The sequence below is a fragment of the Struthio camelus genome, chromosome W (genome assembly GCF_040807025.1).
Source record: "Struthio camelus isolate bStrCam1 chromosome W, bStrCam1.hap1, whole genome shotgun sequence".
In the NCBI taxonomy this organism is placed as follows: domain Eukaryota; kingdom Metazoa; phylum Chordata; class Aves; order Struthioniformes; family Struthionidae; genus Struthio; species Struthio camelus.
In genome coordinates this window covers 34,162,375-34,178,360 of record NC_090981.1, presented here as the reverse complement: position 1 = coordinate 34,178,360, position 15,986 = coordinate 34,162,375, and the positions used below count along the sequence as shown (strand labels likewise).

Below are 15,986 nucleotides of genomic sequence, written 5' to 3'. Positions count from 1 at the left end.
GTTTCTCCTGTGCTTGCTGTTTAAGTCAGCTCTGCTCCGTCAGAGACAACAATCAGAGTTCAGGACTGTGACAGGTGGGTCACACTTCTTAGCAGTAAGAGAGGAAAATGTTGAGAGCATACTGCTGAAATGCTTGTTAGCTATTTTTATACAGCTCCTGGCTAGCTCAGTGGGCTATTTTATAGATCCCACTTGGAGGTGCTTGAGGATGTGGTTTCATATACTCTTCTATGGAAGCAAAGACATTTTCATTTTCCCATGCACCTGCTTCATCTTGAACTGCTTCCTCCTGTCCTCTCTTTGTAGCACACTGTCTTCTTAATTGCGCTGTTCCAAGCGTTTGTGGAGCTGAGCTATAAGCTACATCACTGGAATGATCAAGTTGTTCTTTTTTAAAATCTACCCTAAATTTTTTGACTTGGATCATTTCAGTGGCCCAGTTTACAGAACAGCTCCAGAAGCACTTGCATCAGCTCTACTGAGGAAATGGTGAACTGAGAAGAGAGGATAAAAATAAGCTGTTAAGGGTTGCAAAGAGACGGAAACCTCTTAAATCAGTTTTGCCACACACAAGTCTCCAATTACATCATTTGGTGACTAAAGCCCAAGGTATAAACCTGAATCTGTTGACTGAGACACTGCCTACGCCTAGAGCTAACTCAGCAGGTCTCTTACTTTTCAACACTAATATTCTCCAGACATTTAAAGATCTCTTTTATGTACATGCAGAAATTCATAGTCTTGACAGGATTGAACAGCAGAATGCCTATCTCACATTAGTTTGGAGACAATTAGATGAATTGGAAATGTCTAAAAATTGTTGCAAATGATGGCACCTCACTGAATCACTTACATGACAATACCCATTCTAAATTATCTGGATAATAATACTTCTAACTCATACTTTATTTCTTCATCTAATGATTTCAAATGACTTTACAAGCTTTTACAGAGTGGCAAAATGTTAACTTGTTCAAAGGACACAAAAAGTCCTTTGAAATCCCTTGAGCCAAGGACTGAGCCCAGATTTTCAGCTTCTCCATTCCATATTTTAAATCCAAAGCCACTACCAATCTACACTCATCTACACAATGAAATATAGTCCATGCTTTCACGCATCTTGAAATTCAAAAGTAGGAGTTAAAAAAAAAATTCTTAAGAAAATAACGATACAATATTACAATTGATTAAATCACCCAGGGCAAGTTTCTTCAGGACTTTGTTACACAAATTGAAACACGGAAAATAGGTGATTTATAATCATATGCTGTATGAAGAACTGGTATGCTGAAGCCACTGAAGTACAATCCATTTTTGCAGAAGAATGAAGCAAGAGTTTACAAGATAGGTTCAGTGAACCTGAGCAACAGATTTTAATGTTGTGCTTAGAATACTGTAGAAACAAAAGCCCACAATGGATTTTTTTTTTTTCCTGTGATTCTCACGTACTGCTATTCAAATAAACTACATGTCTGCCGTTTCGGTTTGAAGCAACATAGTACAGTTACTCAGATCTCTACATCAACACTATACCTTTTCAATGGTGGGGCTGCAGGGAGGAAAGGGAGGGAAAGAGGCAGGGAGTGGGGAGAGAGGGAGAGAACAGGAAAAAGCACACGAAGATAAAATGAAACATTAGAGTTATTTTATTAAAAGTTCTATGGCAAAAATCTTAGATTGCCTCTAGAATACTCGCTCTAAATTATGCCTTCCGATACCTTGCTTGAAATCAAGTAGTATTAATCAAACAAAGGAAGGGCACCGGGGAAATCAGAAAGATCTAATGCAAGCAGTTAAAAGTGACATGACCTTCTGTAATGTCACTTGTCACAGACTTATATGCCGCATACTGGTAGAAGGTCTTGAAAGAACCTGATTCTTGGTACTGTTCCTTGAATGTAATACTAATATAGATGACATTTCAAAAAACACACGTAGACGGCCTCAAATATGGCATGTCAGCTACTTCATGGCCAAACAGTAAGCAGATGATGTTTAAATGTTGCAAAATAACATCCTTTCTGCACAAAATAGTCCTATTAAAAACCCACTAATCAGACACAGCCTACAGCCTAATTTGTACATACTGCCATTGCTCTTGACCCATCCCCACCTTCTTGGAGGTAAAAGAACTCTGTCTATAAATATTGTATAATTCATACAACATTACCGGGGCGATTGTTCTGTAGCAGCAGCAACTACACATAATGACGATAAATCAGATTACCAGAAGCAGCATAACCATCATCTTCGCCTGGTGGAGAAAACCAAATATCTGCGGACCAGAATGCAGTCCTGCTAAGAAGTTGACAATTAATTGCAACTTGTATTTATTCTAAAAATGATCTAATGACTAGCTATTAATAATACATTACAGGATAGGATTTTTGAGAAAATTATTCATTTTGACTTCAAACACCAATACCTGCAAAATATGATTGAATTCTAGTTATTTACAAGCATCTTAAATCCAAATTCCATGATTGCGCATGATTTTGAAACACGGCCCGAATCTAAACATTCCATGGAAAAACAATACGTTGGCACTGAATAGCATTTTTAATGAAAGAACCTTTTCTCTTACTGAGTATCTGATACAGAATGTGCAATCATCTACTCACTCATGAAATGTCTTCTGTTACAATTTCTTTGGCTAATCCAACAGAAACACCTGCTCAGAGGATACTCTGATGTCTTTATATGTTAACAATACCAGATTTCCGTTTTGCGCTAATAGGCAAAATAATCAAAAAATTAAAGGAGAGAGGCACTACCACACTGCAGATATGCCTAATGACTGTTACCTTAGTACATTTTTTTAAATTTTTAATATTTTTATTAATAGCTCAGCTTTGTAAAGTGCGTGGCAACCCCCTATCATTAGTGCCTCTCTAGATTGGCTTATATTTTACCGGATTTAGTCCTTCAGAAATATATGGTTTCAAAGGAAAAACAAAGAAAATCCCACTTTCTATGCTGTAACACACGCTACATTGTCAAACTCTGCAGATATTTATATTTTCACATACAGATTTTAACATCCAGAAGCTCTAGTGAAATAAAAGAGAGAATGAGATTTGAGCTTGATTTAAATACATTTTAGAAATGCAAAGAATGTGGTTGGAATTGTACTGTTCAGGACTGTTTGGATTTCATTTAACTCATTTTGTCTGGACGTAATCTACACCATATGTTTGTGTGTCACTCAATTTACAGTGTTTATGTGTAAATGTAATATAAAATTACGCAATGTGTGTGGATTAGGGAGGATGCACACAATCACTCAGGCACTTCCAGGTCATTTCAGAGCGTTCAAGATGAAGCAAAGATTTGTGTTGTCAATAAGGCTGTTTTAACTGTGTTTTTGTGGTCATTTTCACAACATGACACCTGCTTCTTTTGCAGAATTGCTGAGCAACTACACACAAGATATAATCTGATTAAAATGTCCACCTTCTTAATACCACATTTATAAGAAAAATAAAAATCATATTAACAGATTCTGATTTAATAGCGTACTATATCTGGAATACAGCCAATCCTGATTTATACTGTTCATGTTTTGACCTTGGAGCATTTAATCTGCAGCAATCATCAAGAAAACTCAACCACTAGATTTAATAATAATTAGCACGATAAGCTTGCCAGTGAGGTTGAATATATTGCAGTACAAAAGACAGCAGACTAAAAAGAAAAGCATTAGTACCTAGTACCGCTAAAATACTTCCTGATATTTACAGAGACACTCAAATACAATTATTTCTTCTTACAGAACGCATTTTGTTAGCTTATTCTGGGAACTGATCATATTGTAATTTAGTCTGATTCTTAATAGGAAATGAGACTTTAATACAGCTATCAGATGCTTTTTGATGCATGCTACTGATTACATGTAGTTCTGTAATATCAACAACAGAATTTTTATTTGCAGTATAATACGTTTCTTGGCAACATGCATGGGTAGTAAATACTGTTTATTATACAAGAAGATGTAACCTTTTTCCTGTTGTCAGCTTTATATGCCCACAAAATTCAGTTACTAATGTAGTTAAGACTAAGTCATTTTTAACAAAAAAATGGCCTAAGTAGAAGGATTTTTCACTATATTTCTTTCAATACTTGGTTCTCAATTACTTTAGCTCTTTCTTGGATTTACACAATGCACTGTGAACTGAATAGCAGGTGTTTATTTGAAGTATGTCTCCATCTAAAGGCTTCAATATGTACTGTACATTCATCTTGAAAAATATCAGATTTTTCTGGCTTTAGAATGCTTCATTTTTAATTCAGCAGAACCAAAAAAAAAATTCTTTGCTTGGCTAAACATCAAGAGAAATTTTATTACTATGCAGGAATTTGAAAAATTAACACCTTCTCAAAATTGTCAGCTAGAATTCTTAGGCAAAATCTCATAATAAAATAGTTTACTACATATGTCAACAGTATAAACAGGCAATTGCTTGTTTTCATTGTGATCATTAATTGTCTTCAGCTACTTTTAAGATTTTAGAAGGCCAAATACCTTTCTTGTATAAAACGGTGTTTAAGTTTGCGGGTGTGACAAAATCCATTACAGTCAAAGTTGGGGCTGATAGGCTTTTTATTAGAAAAAGGTTCTTGTGTATGTTATGGGAAAATGTATATAATACGTATATTATGATAATTTTATTTATTTTTTAAAAGAATTAGGTATTGATATATTTTGATAAATATATCAATATTGCAATGTAACTCTAAAATCATTAGCCTTAATTAAAATGTTCTAAAGCAAAATAAAAGCAAATCAAAGCTCAGTGAGATAACTGCGGGACTATGAGACTTTTTTGCTACAGACTAAACTGATCTCAGTTAATAAAATATTGATTATTTATATAGCCACTACAACCTGCCAAGTCCATCTTCTTGCCACGCAAATCTGAATGCAAATACAAAAAAAAGTTTGTCTCATTGAAAAAAATGCCTCTACCTGCAGTGAAGTGTAATTTTATTTTAGATGCCCAGAGTATTGCAATAATTTATTTGAAAAGTGTGGCAAAATTAAAAAAATCTGTTTATGAGGGAAAAAAATACGCAATACGCTTTTTTATATTGCAAAGTCTAGGACAGGATTTTGGCTCTGGTGTTTTGTTTTCAAGTGACCAAATCCAGATATAATATTCTGAATCTGTAGTGCGTTTTTTTATGCTACGGGGATGCAAACAGCTGGGTAAAGTTTTAGCAAGGAGTTAACGTATACCTTTATACTGCGTATAAACCTCTGAAGCAGGGGATTCTAACTGCAGCATAGATAGTCTCTTTAACTGTAGCTCCACAAATAGCCAATTGCAATATTACATTCCATTACGTTGCAGAAGAGAAATGCTCCCTGCTCGACTTAGATCTTTATATAGTGTACTGTGAGACTGTTAAATTAGTGCATAATGCATTTAAAATATTTATAGTACCAACATTTAGTTAAGTAACCTTTATGTAAGATTTATGTTGATTTGTTCATTTCTCATTTAATGGCAAATTATGAAGAGCATGTTTCATAAAGATAATTCTCCATTTAAATTCAGCAGGCCATTAAATATTAAAATTATGTTTCTGATGCAATCTAGAGCAAATTTGTCCAGCTTCAGCGATTATTTGCTCTCATAAAAATTAGACTTGATTAATAAAATTTAAATGCTTGATTAAGCTGACATTTTCATGTTTCTTTCTGATTTATTAAAAAAAGCCCCTGTCCCATAGTGGGGCAGTACGGTGTGCTTTTCCTCCCTAACTATATGGACAGTACAGAAAGAGCAAACAGCTGTCTGAGGACAGCAGTGGTTCTCAGGAGACTACTTAATATTCAGGCACATGTTGCCTGTGGTCTTTGTGCTCTGATAGCATCCAGACTGAACACAGAGTTAGATGATGACTTGTTTACAGAAGCCTTTCCAACTTACTTTACGAAGGATAACAAACAAGCAATTGCAAGCTTGCACTTCTGATTAAGTTGGTAAAAGCAAGGAAGGCTGCTTGTTTTAAGAAAACCTGAAGTACTTTCTTGCACCGTCTGGCTCAAGCAGAAACAGAACGAGCCACGCTTTCCACTCCGACAGAGGAGCGCAGAAGGCTAGTTAGCGGTGGATAGTGAAGAAATGGTAAAACCCTTGGCTGTATAATGTTGGAAATCATTCTATAAAAGCAACTGTATTTTCCTTACTTTCAGAGGTAGGGTATATTAAACTGGTTTTATATACTGTTCTATATGCAACTCCTTTCTCAAGCACTTACATTTTGGAAATCCTGTTGCTGCTTTGCTGTTGCTATTTTATTGAAGGTAAAGCTTTTCAGCAAAGTATGCCTAGACCTGGAAGCCAAGGTGATATACCCAGTCTAACAACCCTCCTTTGTGAAATCTTGGGCAAATGACGTATTCCAGTCTCTCTCTAGCTAGAACAGGAGAACAACAACACTTATTTTTGCCACAAGTTCATAGCGAAAATTTAGTCCACAGCTAGGAATCATTGCTGACTCCCTGGCAAAAGAGACACTGGCCTTCAAGAACAAGTGCACAAAACAATTCTGCACAGCATATGCAATTGATCTGAAACATTTGGTGTTTGTCCTGTATTCTGTCTGTGGAAACCCTTTCAAACTATGAGCTTACGGATCCATGCTTCCATGCTTTAAGATAGTAATGCACAGAAACACACCAAAAGCAACAGTGCCTTGTTTATTTGCTTGGCAACTCCGTTTTCAGTTTGCAGAAGAATAGGTGATTAGAGTCAAGTATTATCTCGGTGACGTTTGTTTATTTATAGACTATACATGAAAGTAGCATTTCCTGCCTCAAACAGGAGCAGCAACAACACTGCCACCTTGTCCCCAAAGGAAATGATTTGCACTGCAATCATGAAAGCTCTTCTAGCTGCAACTGAGCTGGGGTTACACCGCCACCTCAAGCTCCTGTCACACTTACCACCCTCTCTTGAGGTAAGAGGGAATCCAATGAGATGGAGATATTCATCGGCATCTTTCTTCCCCTTCTATTTTTCTCCACGTTGTAATTTCCAGAACACAGCATAGAGATAGTTGGAAAAAAAATCTGAATATACACACACAGATTAAAATAAAAGTATATAGAACCCAGATATTCCATAACTCCATCTTTTTATAATCAGAGAAAAATTCTCTCAGTGGTCTTCTGAGAATCTAAATGAGTAGTACTCCATGAAACTCAATGAAATGTACCAACAGAAACTGGTTAAAAACTCAAAATGAAAAATAACTTTTATAAAAGTTATTTTTCTTCTAGTCTCAAAATTTAAGTCTAAACATGTCCAGCTCTACCTTGTAATGGCAACATATACTCTAGAAATTTAAGTCATCAAAGCCTATTTTGCAAAAAATCTCCAGTGAAACTAAAAGATGTATTGTACCATTTTATATCACTCTTACAAGATTAATAATATGTGTATATACTCTATTATACAGACTCATAAAAATTTGTATATGGCACATTAACTCCCAGCTGCTCACCATCATTTTCTATGCAATGACATGTGCAACTTGAAACTTCAAGAGGAAATTAGCTATTTAATATTTCCTTAAATGCCCTAAGTATTAACTATAAATGCAGGATGTGAACCAAAGTGATTACACATCTTCTCCACAGTGCTATATATGGCAGAAGACCACTCATAGTTAACTCCAAGTATGTGCAACGTCCTTCTATTAAATTTTAAATTGCTTGGGAAAAAAAAAACTGACAAACAATAGACCAAAAGGAAAGTAGGACTAGTATCTGCAAACAGAATTTACTGATATTTAGGCCAGGATCATATAGGCTTCAGCAAGCAGAAATTTTAGCAGAAATGAGAAGGAAAATAATTCAGGGAGACAAATATAGACAAGAAACATGACTACCACTTCCCCTCCTCAGGCAAACTTTTGCTAGAGAAACTGCAGCTCCAGTCCAACACTGCAAGGTCCTATGCAGCTGGATGAACTCAAACAGCATCTACAGAATTGAGTGGATTGTTTAAGATTTTCTCCACAGCCTCTGTTGGGCAAAGACACGACTACAAACTAAATGTATAGATGGTTCCAGTACAGAAAGCACAGAAAAGAGAGGAAAGGATAATGGTTCCAGCCATGAAGCCAGATTTTCCTGAACTGCAACATTAAGGGTCCCACCAATACACTAAGGTTTGATATGCACACCCACTGCAGCTTCAGAGAATCCATCACCAACTCTGTGAAAAAGCAGCACATATCAATTGTTATTATCTTCCCACTATAGCCTATTGAGAATCATTGAGAATGAGAGTGCTCCAGATGTGTGATGTTAGCTACAGCGTGCTAGCAAGAGTGGGCACTTTAAATAGACACCGTCTATTTGAATTTTGACGAATGTATTATCTATAGAATGCAAGTCTCTTACATGCCATGTTTTCAGAAATGCCTCCTATTTCATTCCATTGTAAAAACTATACCACAAGCTTTTCTGGCCCCGAACCTTTTTTCTAAAGGTTTGCTCCTGAAAAATAAAACAAAAAACAAAACAAAACAAAACAAAAAAATCCCACCCAACCAGTCTAGAAACACTGCCTCCAAGGAGATGTGAACTCTTTCCTGCTTTCGCATTTCTGTTGCTTACTCTCAACTCCTAGCCTTTTTAGCTACGTGTAGAAGAAATTTTCCAATTTCATGGCAAAAATTATGACCAGGGAAATGAAAGAGAAATTTTGGCCAACCCTCCAATTCTTGCTGCTTCTTGATTCTCTGTAGAAGACCCAAGAAGAGACAACATATTTTCTGCCTCACACAGAAGTAGTTGATAACATATTTGGTAGGAGGACATGAGCATGAACAGTTTCCCCAAGAGCAACTCATGAGTGTCCTCATCAAACATTCATGAAGGAAGGAGATAAAAATCAAATATCTTAATAGCTTACACATAATTCCTGTCAAAGGCACAGAGACACCTCACTATAGGTGTCTAGATCAGTCAGTGTGGCTGTATTCAAGAGCTGATGAACAAACTGTTAATTATTTCACAGAATCACAGAACGGTTAAGCTTGGAAGGGGCCCCTGGAGATCATCTAGTCCAACCTACCTGCTCAAAGCAGGGGCATGGTTTCAGGACCATGTCCAGTCAGGTCTGAGCATCTCCAAGGACAGAGACTCCACAACATCCCTGGGCAACTTTCTTCAGTCTTTGATCACCCTCACAGTAAAAAAGGTTCCTCTTAATGTTCTGCATTTCAATTCGTGACTTTTGTCTCTTGCCCTGCCACTGGGCACCACTGAGAAGAGTTTGGCTCCATCTTGTTCTCACCCTCCCATATGGTATTTATACAGATTCATAAGATTTCCACCCCACCTCAAGTTTTCTCTTTTCCAGGCTGAACAGTGCCAGCTCTCTCAGCCTGTGCTTATATAGCAGATGCTTCAAACTCTTAATCACGTTTGTGGCCCTTTGCTGGACTTGTGCCAGTACATCCATGTCTTTCTTGCACTGGGGAGCCCATAACTGGACTCAGCATTCCCGATGCGTCTCAGCAGTGCTGAGCAGAGGGGAAGGTTCACCTCTCCCTTGACCTGCTGGCCTCACGCAGCCCAGGATGCCACTGGACTTCTTAGCTGCAAGGGCACATTGATTCATGTTCACATTCAATTTGTTGTCCCCCAGGACCCCTAGAGTCCTTTCTGGAAAGGTGTTTTCCAGTCAGTCAGCCCCAAGCCTGTACTGCTGTATGGCGTTATGCCTCCTCATGTGCAGAACCTGTCAATTCCCTTGGTTGAATTTCACGAAATTCCTGTCAGTCCATTCCTGCAGCCTGTTGAGATTCCTCCAAATGGCAACACAACCATTTGATCTATCAGTCACTGCTCCCAGTTCTGTATCATCTGAAATCTCCACTCTTGGTGGAGATTATTATTTCATTAGGTTAGACATCCAGAAATATTGCTATAGGGAAATACATTTACATATTATAGGTAACACATATATGTACATACTAAGTATGTTATAAGGATACGGACAGCATTTAAGTGAAACAAACATCCACAGAAAAAGCAGTTAAGTAAGTTTCAGGTAAAAGTGTTCTGCAAACATTCTGCAAAACCCAGAGGAAAATGTTAAGAACACCATTTTAGTCATTCTACCCAAGTGCCTTGTTCAGTATTGAAAGAAAACATTCATTCTCTGACTTTCTATTCCTACCACATGACTCAACGCCAGAAGTTCATTCATCCTAGATCAGTTCTGAATTCTCACAGATTCATTCAAAGGAGACTCCGCTAAAACTGTATCTAGCTTGCTCCTCCTACACTTCCTGTCTACCACAGGCCATGAAATCTCATCCTGTTATCCCAATATTTAACGCAAGAGTTCGTTTATGATAAAAGCGTATATTTGGGAAAGGCAATAAATCTTGATCTCAATGTGATAGGGAATCCAACACTTCTAAGTTTGTGCCAGCGTATAACTGAAACTGTGACGATGATCAATCATATATGGAAAGTCCAACTGAATCCTTGAAAGCAAGAATGCCATGTATGCTGCTTCACCTCTCCCTAGACTTTTCCAATAGACTTATCTCCCACAACCAAGGGCACTCCTCCTTGTCCCAACCTCATTTCACTTTTATTTCAAGTAAGGACTTGCACACATAACTGATTATGGGTCAGAGAATGTGGCAGAGTAATCACTCTCATTCTTAAATGAGTAGGGGCATGACTGAATACCTCAGACGATGTCACATTATTTCACAAGAAAGTAAGTTCCAAAATACTTCAAAGAATCTGATGCCTGAGAGGACAATGCAAATGATACCTTGGCTGTAAAGATATTCAAATAAAGGTAAGTTAAGGTTGTTTCATCTGTCATATCCAGACAGAAACTTAGTGAATGATTTCATTGATCTGCAGAAGAGTGCAATCTCAAATGCTTCAGCTGATTAGACAACTGATATTGTTATCTAGTGTGGTTATTACAATGGAAGAGAACTCTTCCAAACTCCTTTTCAGGTCTGGCAATCTAAGTATCTTCCATGCTCATGAAGCAAGTTTAAAGTGCATACAGCTCTTAATTACATTTGTCTCATGTTAATTGAGTAAAAACAACAACAATAAAAACACCCAAACCCAAACACATTTATCTTTTTGTCTTATCAATAACTTGAGGATTTCAAAGCAGCTTCAAAGAACAGACGATACCTCTAAGTAGTCAATGATTTTACTGAGGCACACAAGAAATCTCTGCAGACCTGGGAACAGACTCTAGATCATCTGAATTCTAAGGCAATCTCTAGCCACCAGGAAACACTGCTTAATTAATTTAGTTAATATTTACACTCCACATAGGAAAACAGAAATATTCTAAATGACTCCTAATCTAATGATACTGTGTTAATGACCTGAGCTAAGGACTTGTGATATTACTAAAGATTTGAGAGTTAATTAGAAAGACATCCAGTGTGTCTGCGGATTACATCATAGAAGACAGATGCTAACCATGATGATAACCAAGTTCAGTTCATTAAGAATGAGGTAACTAAGCTCAATTCACTAAAAACAAGGTCCCAACTGACTTGCTATAAACCAAAAAGTGTAAATAGTAGCACAAACATAAAAAAATCAGGGAAGAACTCTACTGGTTGATAAAAGCTGTATTGGGCTTGGTCTGAAAGAATTTTAGCAAGAGAAACATTTTTAGAGCAGCATTTTGGTGTCCTCATCAGAGAGCCTATCAACAGCTTCATTACTTTGTTAGAAAAGTTGCCTGAGTCAATTAATCTTTACATGCAGGTGGTATTTTAGAAAGAAATGAAGTGCACTGCAGCTCACAAGTGAAATCTCTCCTTTCACAAGGGATTTCAGTTACCCATAAAACCCTCAGGTTGAAAAGCTTCAAGAGTTTCAGGAAGCTAGAGACCAAAGGCTATGATTTAAAAAATGCATCTTTTAAATCTTGATTGCAAATCTTAGACTTTTCCCCATAAATGTAACAACCTTTGGGGTCTACCTTTGGGAATAACTCTAGCATCTTTATCCCTAATTTTAGATGACCTTAGGAGTTACAACAACCTGTCGTGGAGAGGTAATACCAGTGCCAGGATCAGTTATATCAATTGGACCGGCCACTAGTAATTGCAGTGGCTGGACACTTGGGTGATTGGATCATTCAGGCTGGAAGGGACCTCAGAAGGTCTCTAACACAACCACCTGCCCAAAGCAGGGGCAGCTGTGAAGTCAGAACAGATTGCTCTGGTCTGGGCTTTATCCACTCCTGAAAACCTCCAAGAACAGAGATTGCACAACCTCTCTGGGCAACCTGTTCCTCTGCCTGCCTGTCCTCACGGCAAAAAAAGAGTCTCATTACACATATAGTCTGAACCTCACTTTCTTCAACTTATGCCCATTGTCTCTTGTCCTCCCATGATGCACTATTTGTGAAGAGCCTAGCTCCATCCTAATAACCTTTCTGTACATAGTGGCAGCCCACTATTAGATCCTCCCCAAACCTTTCTCCTCCCCAGGCTTCGTCAAGACCAGTTCTCTCAGCTTCTCCTCAGAGGACAAGTGCTCCAGCCCCCCGACCATCTTGGTGGCCCTCCACTGAACTCATTGGTGCCCAAAACTGGACATTACCCTAGATGCAGTTTAACAAGTGCTGAGTGAAGGGGAGTAATCACTTCTCTCAATCCACTGGCTATGCTCCTATTAATGCAGCCTGGGATGCTGTTGGTGCTCTTTGCTGCCAGGCCACACTGTTGGCTCCTGTTCACCTTCCCGTCTATCAAGATGTCCAAATCCCTTTCAGCAGAGCTGCTGCCCAGACAGTCAGTCCCCAAACTGTATCACTGGAAGGGGTTATTCCTCTCCAAGCGCAGGACTTGTCATCTGTCCTTGTTGAATTATATGAGGGTCTTGTTGGCTCATTCCTCCAGCTTGCCTAGGTCTCTCTGAATGGCAGCCCTGCCCTCCACTGTATCAGCTGGTCCTACCCCCATTTAATGTCATCTGCAAACATGACAGAGTGCACCCCATCACCTCCTCCAGGTTATTGATAAAGATGCTAAACAGGACAGGTCCCAGTACACACCACTGTGGTATTCCACTTGTTATCAACCTCCAGGTACCGTATATCACTACCACCACCCTCGGAGACCAACTATCCAAACAGTTTTTTTACTCATCTAGGTGTCCACCCAGACCATAACGTCCTAGACAGCACACTGCTTTGGGGATATGAATACTGAATCTAATATCAATTTCTTAAGGCTCAAGAATAATACACATGCAAAACCCTTGAGCTGCCTGGACACTAGAAAATTTACATAGCACAGAATACAATTTCAACTTTTGAGGCATACTTCTGGAAGTCTGAACCATGCTTTCATTATTAATAAATGTCTGTTTTTAGTAAATGTTTGTTACTTTACATCCTAACTACATGCATTTATCTAAATACATTAAATGAGAAGGAAGTAAGAAAAGGTTTGTATTACGCCCACTGAATGTAACATAATACTGAAAAAAATGGTAAATACATTTTGAAACTGATAACAATTTGGAAACATTTTAACCTTTAACATCAGTACAAGGATGAAAAAGTGCAACATATGCACTTAGCGGTATACAGCCATTTTCAAAGAATTTGTCTTCTCCTGACCAGTAAGCCTCTCCTCTCTTCTCCCACATAAACCAGATTCTGAGGATAGTACATGTTCTACTATATTTTTAAATGACATTTTCAACAAAAACAGACACATTTATTGGACAGCTGGAGAAAAATTCAATTGCAGGTGGGAAAATTGTCCATCAAGCATCGGGAACTGAAATGTTTTTGAAAAGATGTCATATTTAAACTCAGTTATAAAATTTTATCTCTGTGTTAGTTAAAAAAGAAAAGGACATGTATGTGCTTGAAGTAGAAAAGACTTACTGTATCGTGTTGCCGGTTATCTTTCCCTGATACGATCAAGAAGTAGTTCCATGCCAACAGCAACAAGAAAGCCAGTGGTATCATGTAGAGCTCAAAGTTCCAAACCACAAAAAGGAAAAGCTAGAAGACAGAGGAGGAAAAAGTGATTCAACGCTCCATTACATTAAACTCACGAACAGTTAAGACCAATGAATTGAAACAGTTCTAAACAAAATCATCTCTCCATAGCAGGCAACAAGAACACTTTTTTATATCATTTTGCTGACCAGTCACTTACATGTGTAAAACAATTGCTACACTTTTGATTTGTTTGAATCTTAATTCTTCTGAAAGGAACGTTGGTATAGCGTAGCCTAAGAGGGAACATTAATTGTTCTCTAGTGAAATAATGCTTATGTGGACAAAATAATGCAAATTGGCATAAAAATAAGATGACAACATAATAAAGAAGAGGTTGAGTTATTTCTATGGATAATTTGTTCAAAAAGAAAAAATACATTTTTTAGAAGATGTAAACAGTACAATGAAAATCTGAAGGATTCATTTGTACAGAAGACTCAAAAATCACACTAAAAAGCAAAAAAGTCCAAATATTTGAATAAAATCATGGTAACACAGTAATGACCACAGAATCGCAGAAAATACAATTAAAAGGAATACTAGGAAGTCATTTAAGTCCATCCCTTTGAAAACTCTGATTTGTTGAATTTGTAGTATGCCTTCAAAACATCTTGAGCACTCTTTGATCCATGTCTGGAGGCTGACACAAGCACAAGCCGGCTAAATATCCCAGGGGCTGTTCTCTAACATGGAGCCCCTGGAAGCACAGAGATCGCAGTCCAGGCAGAAACCACTGCTCTGTGCCATGGAGCTGTGAAAAGCTTGATACCATGGACTTCTCTCTCGGATCTGTCAGACCTACCAAGGCTAGGAGCTAGCTTGATAGCTAGGCTATCAGAGGTAGCTTCTGACACCTGAAAGTCACAAACATTTGTCAGAGTCTGTAGCTGCCTAGCAGAGAGACTTCCAGGGAGATACTGCTCCCTGGTGATTCTGGAACAAAATTATTGTTTTTTCAGGAAAGAAATAAAAATATTTGGACTTAGGCGAGTTTGAACTAAAACCATTTTTACATCCAATTTTCCCCATGAACAAGAAGCTCTGTATTTTACCCAGCTCTAGTCCTAACATAACTTGGTTTATTTTCCTCTCGTATGACAAAAGTCAAAAATGAAAGTATTATGGTAAATTACACTATTTACCACAGCTGGATATATGCCTACTCTTCAGAAATCTTGCTAAGCTGTTTTCATTCAAATCCTATGACTTTAGCTTTTGAATATTTTTGTTTTTATAAACTAAAATTAATGAAGGTGTTATGTCTCAGAACTAGCAAACCTAAAGCAAAGCCAGTAACTAAATAAAGTGTCTCATTTAGCCAAAACCAATCATCTAGATGGATATAAATTTGAATAAGAACAAAATGGGGATTTTAATAACCTTCTGCTGTGAGGATTTCTGTTTAGAGTTGAAACAAAATGCTCTTATCAAATACAAACATCCACGTACAAGGAAAAAAATCGGTATTTTAAGTAATCTACTGTCTCAAGGTCAGCTAACCTACCTTCCTTTCTCTACTTTCTGTCACTGAATGCTTTGTATCTGGAAGTCTTGTGAGACTGCAAGACAAACATGACGAATACTGAAAGAACTGAAAAAGAAGTTTGTGTAACATATATAAGAGGATACTGGTGCTGTTAACAGTTAATATTTTATTTGAAAGAAAATTAGGTTTTGAGGGGTCATTTAGTTTCAAAGGAAATCTGTTACAAATTGTAATGAATAAGAAGCAAGCAACAGCTCACAGAATCCTAGAGTTCTTCCAGGAGGGAGGTGATATATAGGGATTTGATCTGGCATATTTGACATAGCCAACCTAAAACAAAATTCTAATCTCAAAAGAAACACAAGGAATCCTTGCACCAATTAACTCCAGAAACGCCCTGTGTCAATGGATACATGCTGCGCTGAGCTTTGGAAGTTGGTGAATAATATCCA

General features: G+C 37.6%; 1 protein-coding gene across 4 annotated transcripts in view; it reads right to left on the bottom strand.

Moving 5' to 3' along the window:
* LOC138060827 (multiple C2 and transmembrane domain-containing protein 1) overlaps positions 1-15,986 on the bottom strand; it is a 281,750-nt gene that overhangs the window by 42,176 nt on the left and 223,588 nt on the right. For all 4 annotated transcript variants that reach the window (XM_068925257.1, XM_068925256.1, XM_068925258.1 and 1 more), the window contains one exon: positions 13,929-14,048. In XM_068925257.1, coding sequence (XP_068781358.1) covers positions 13,929-14,048 — 120 coding nt within the window. The remainder of the gene's footprint in view (positions 1-13,928; positions 14,049-15,986) is intronic.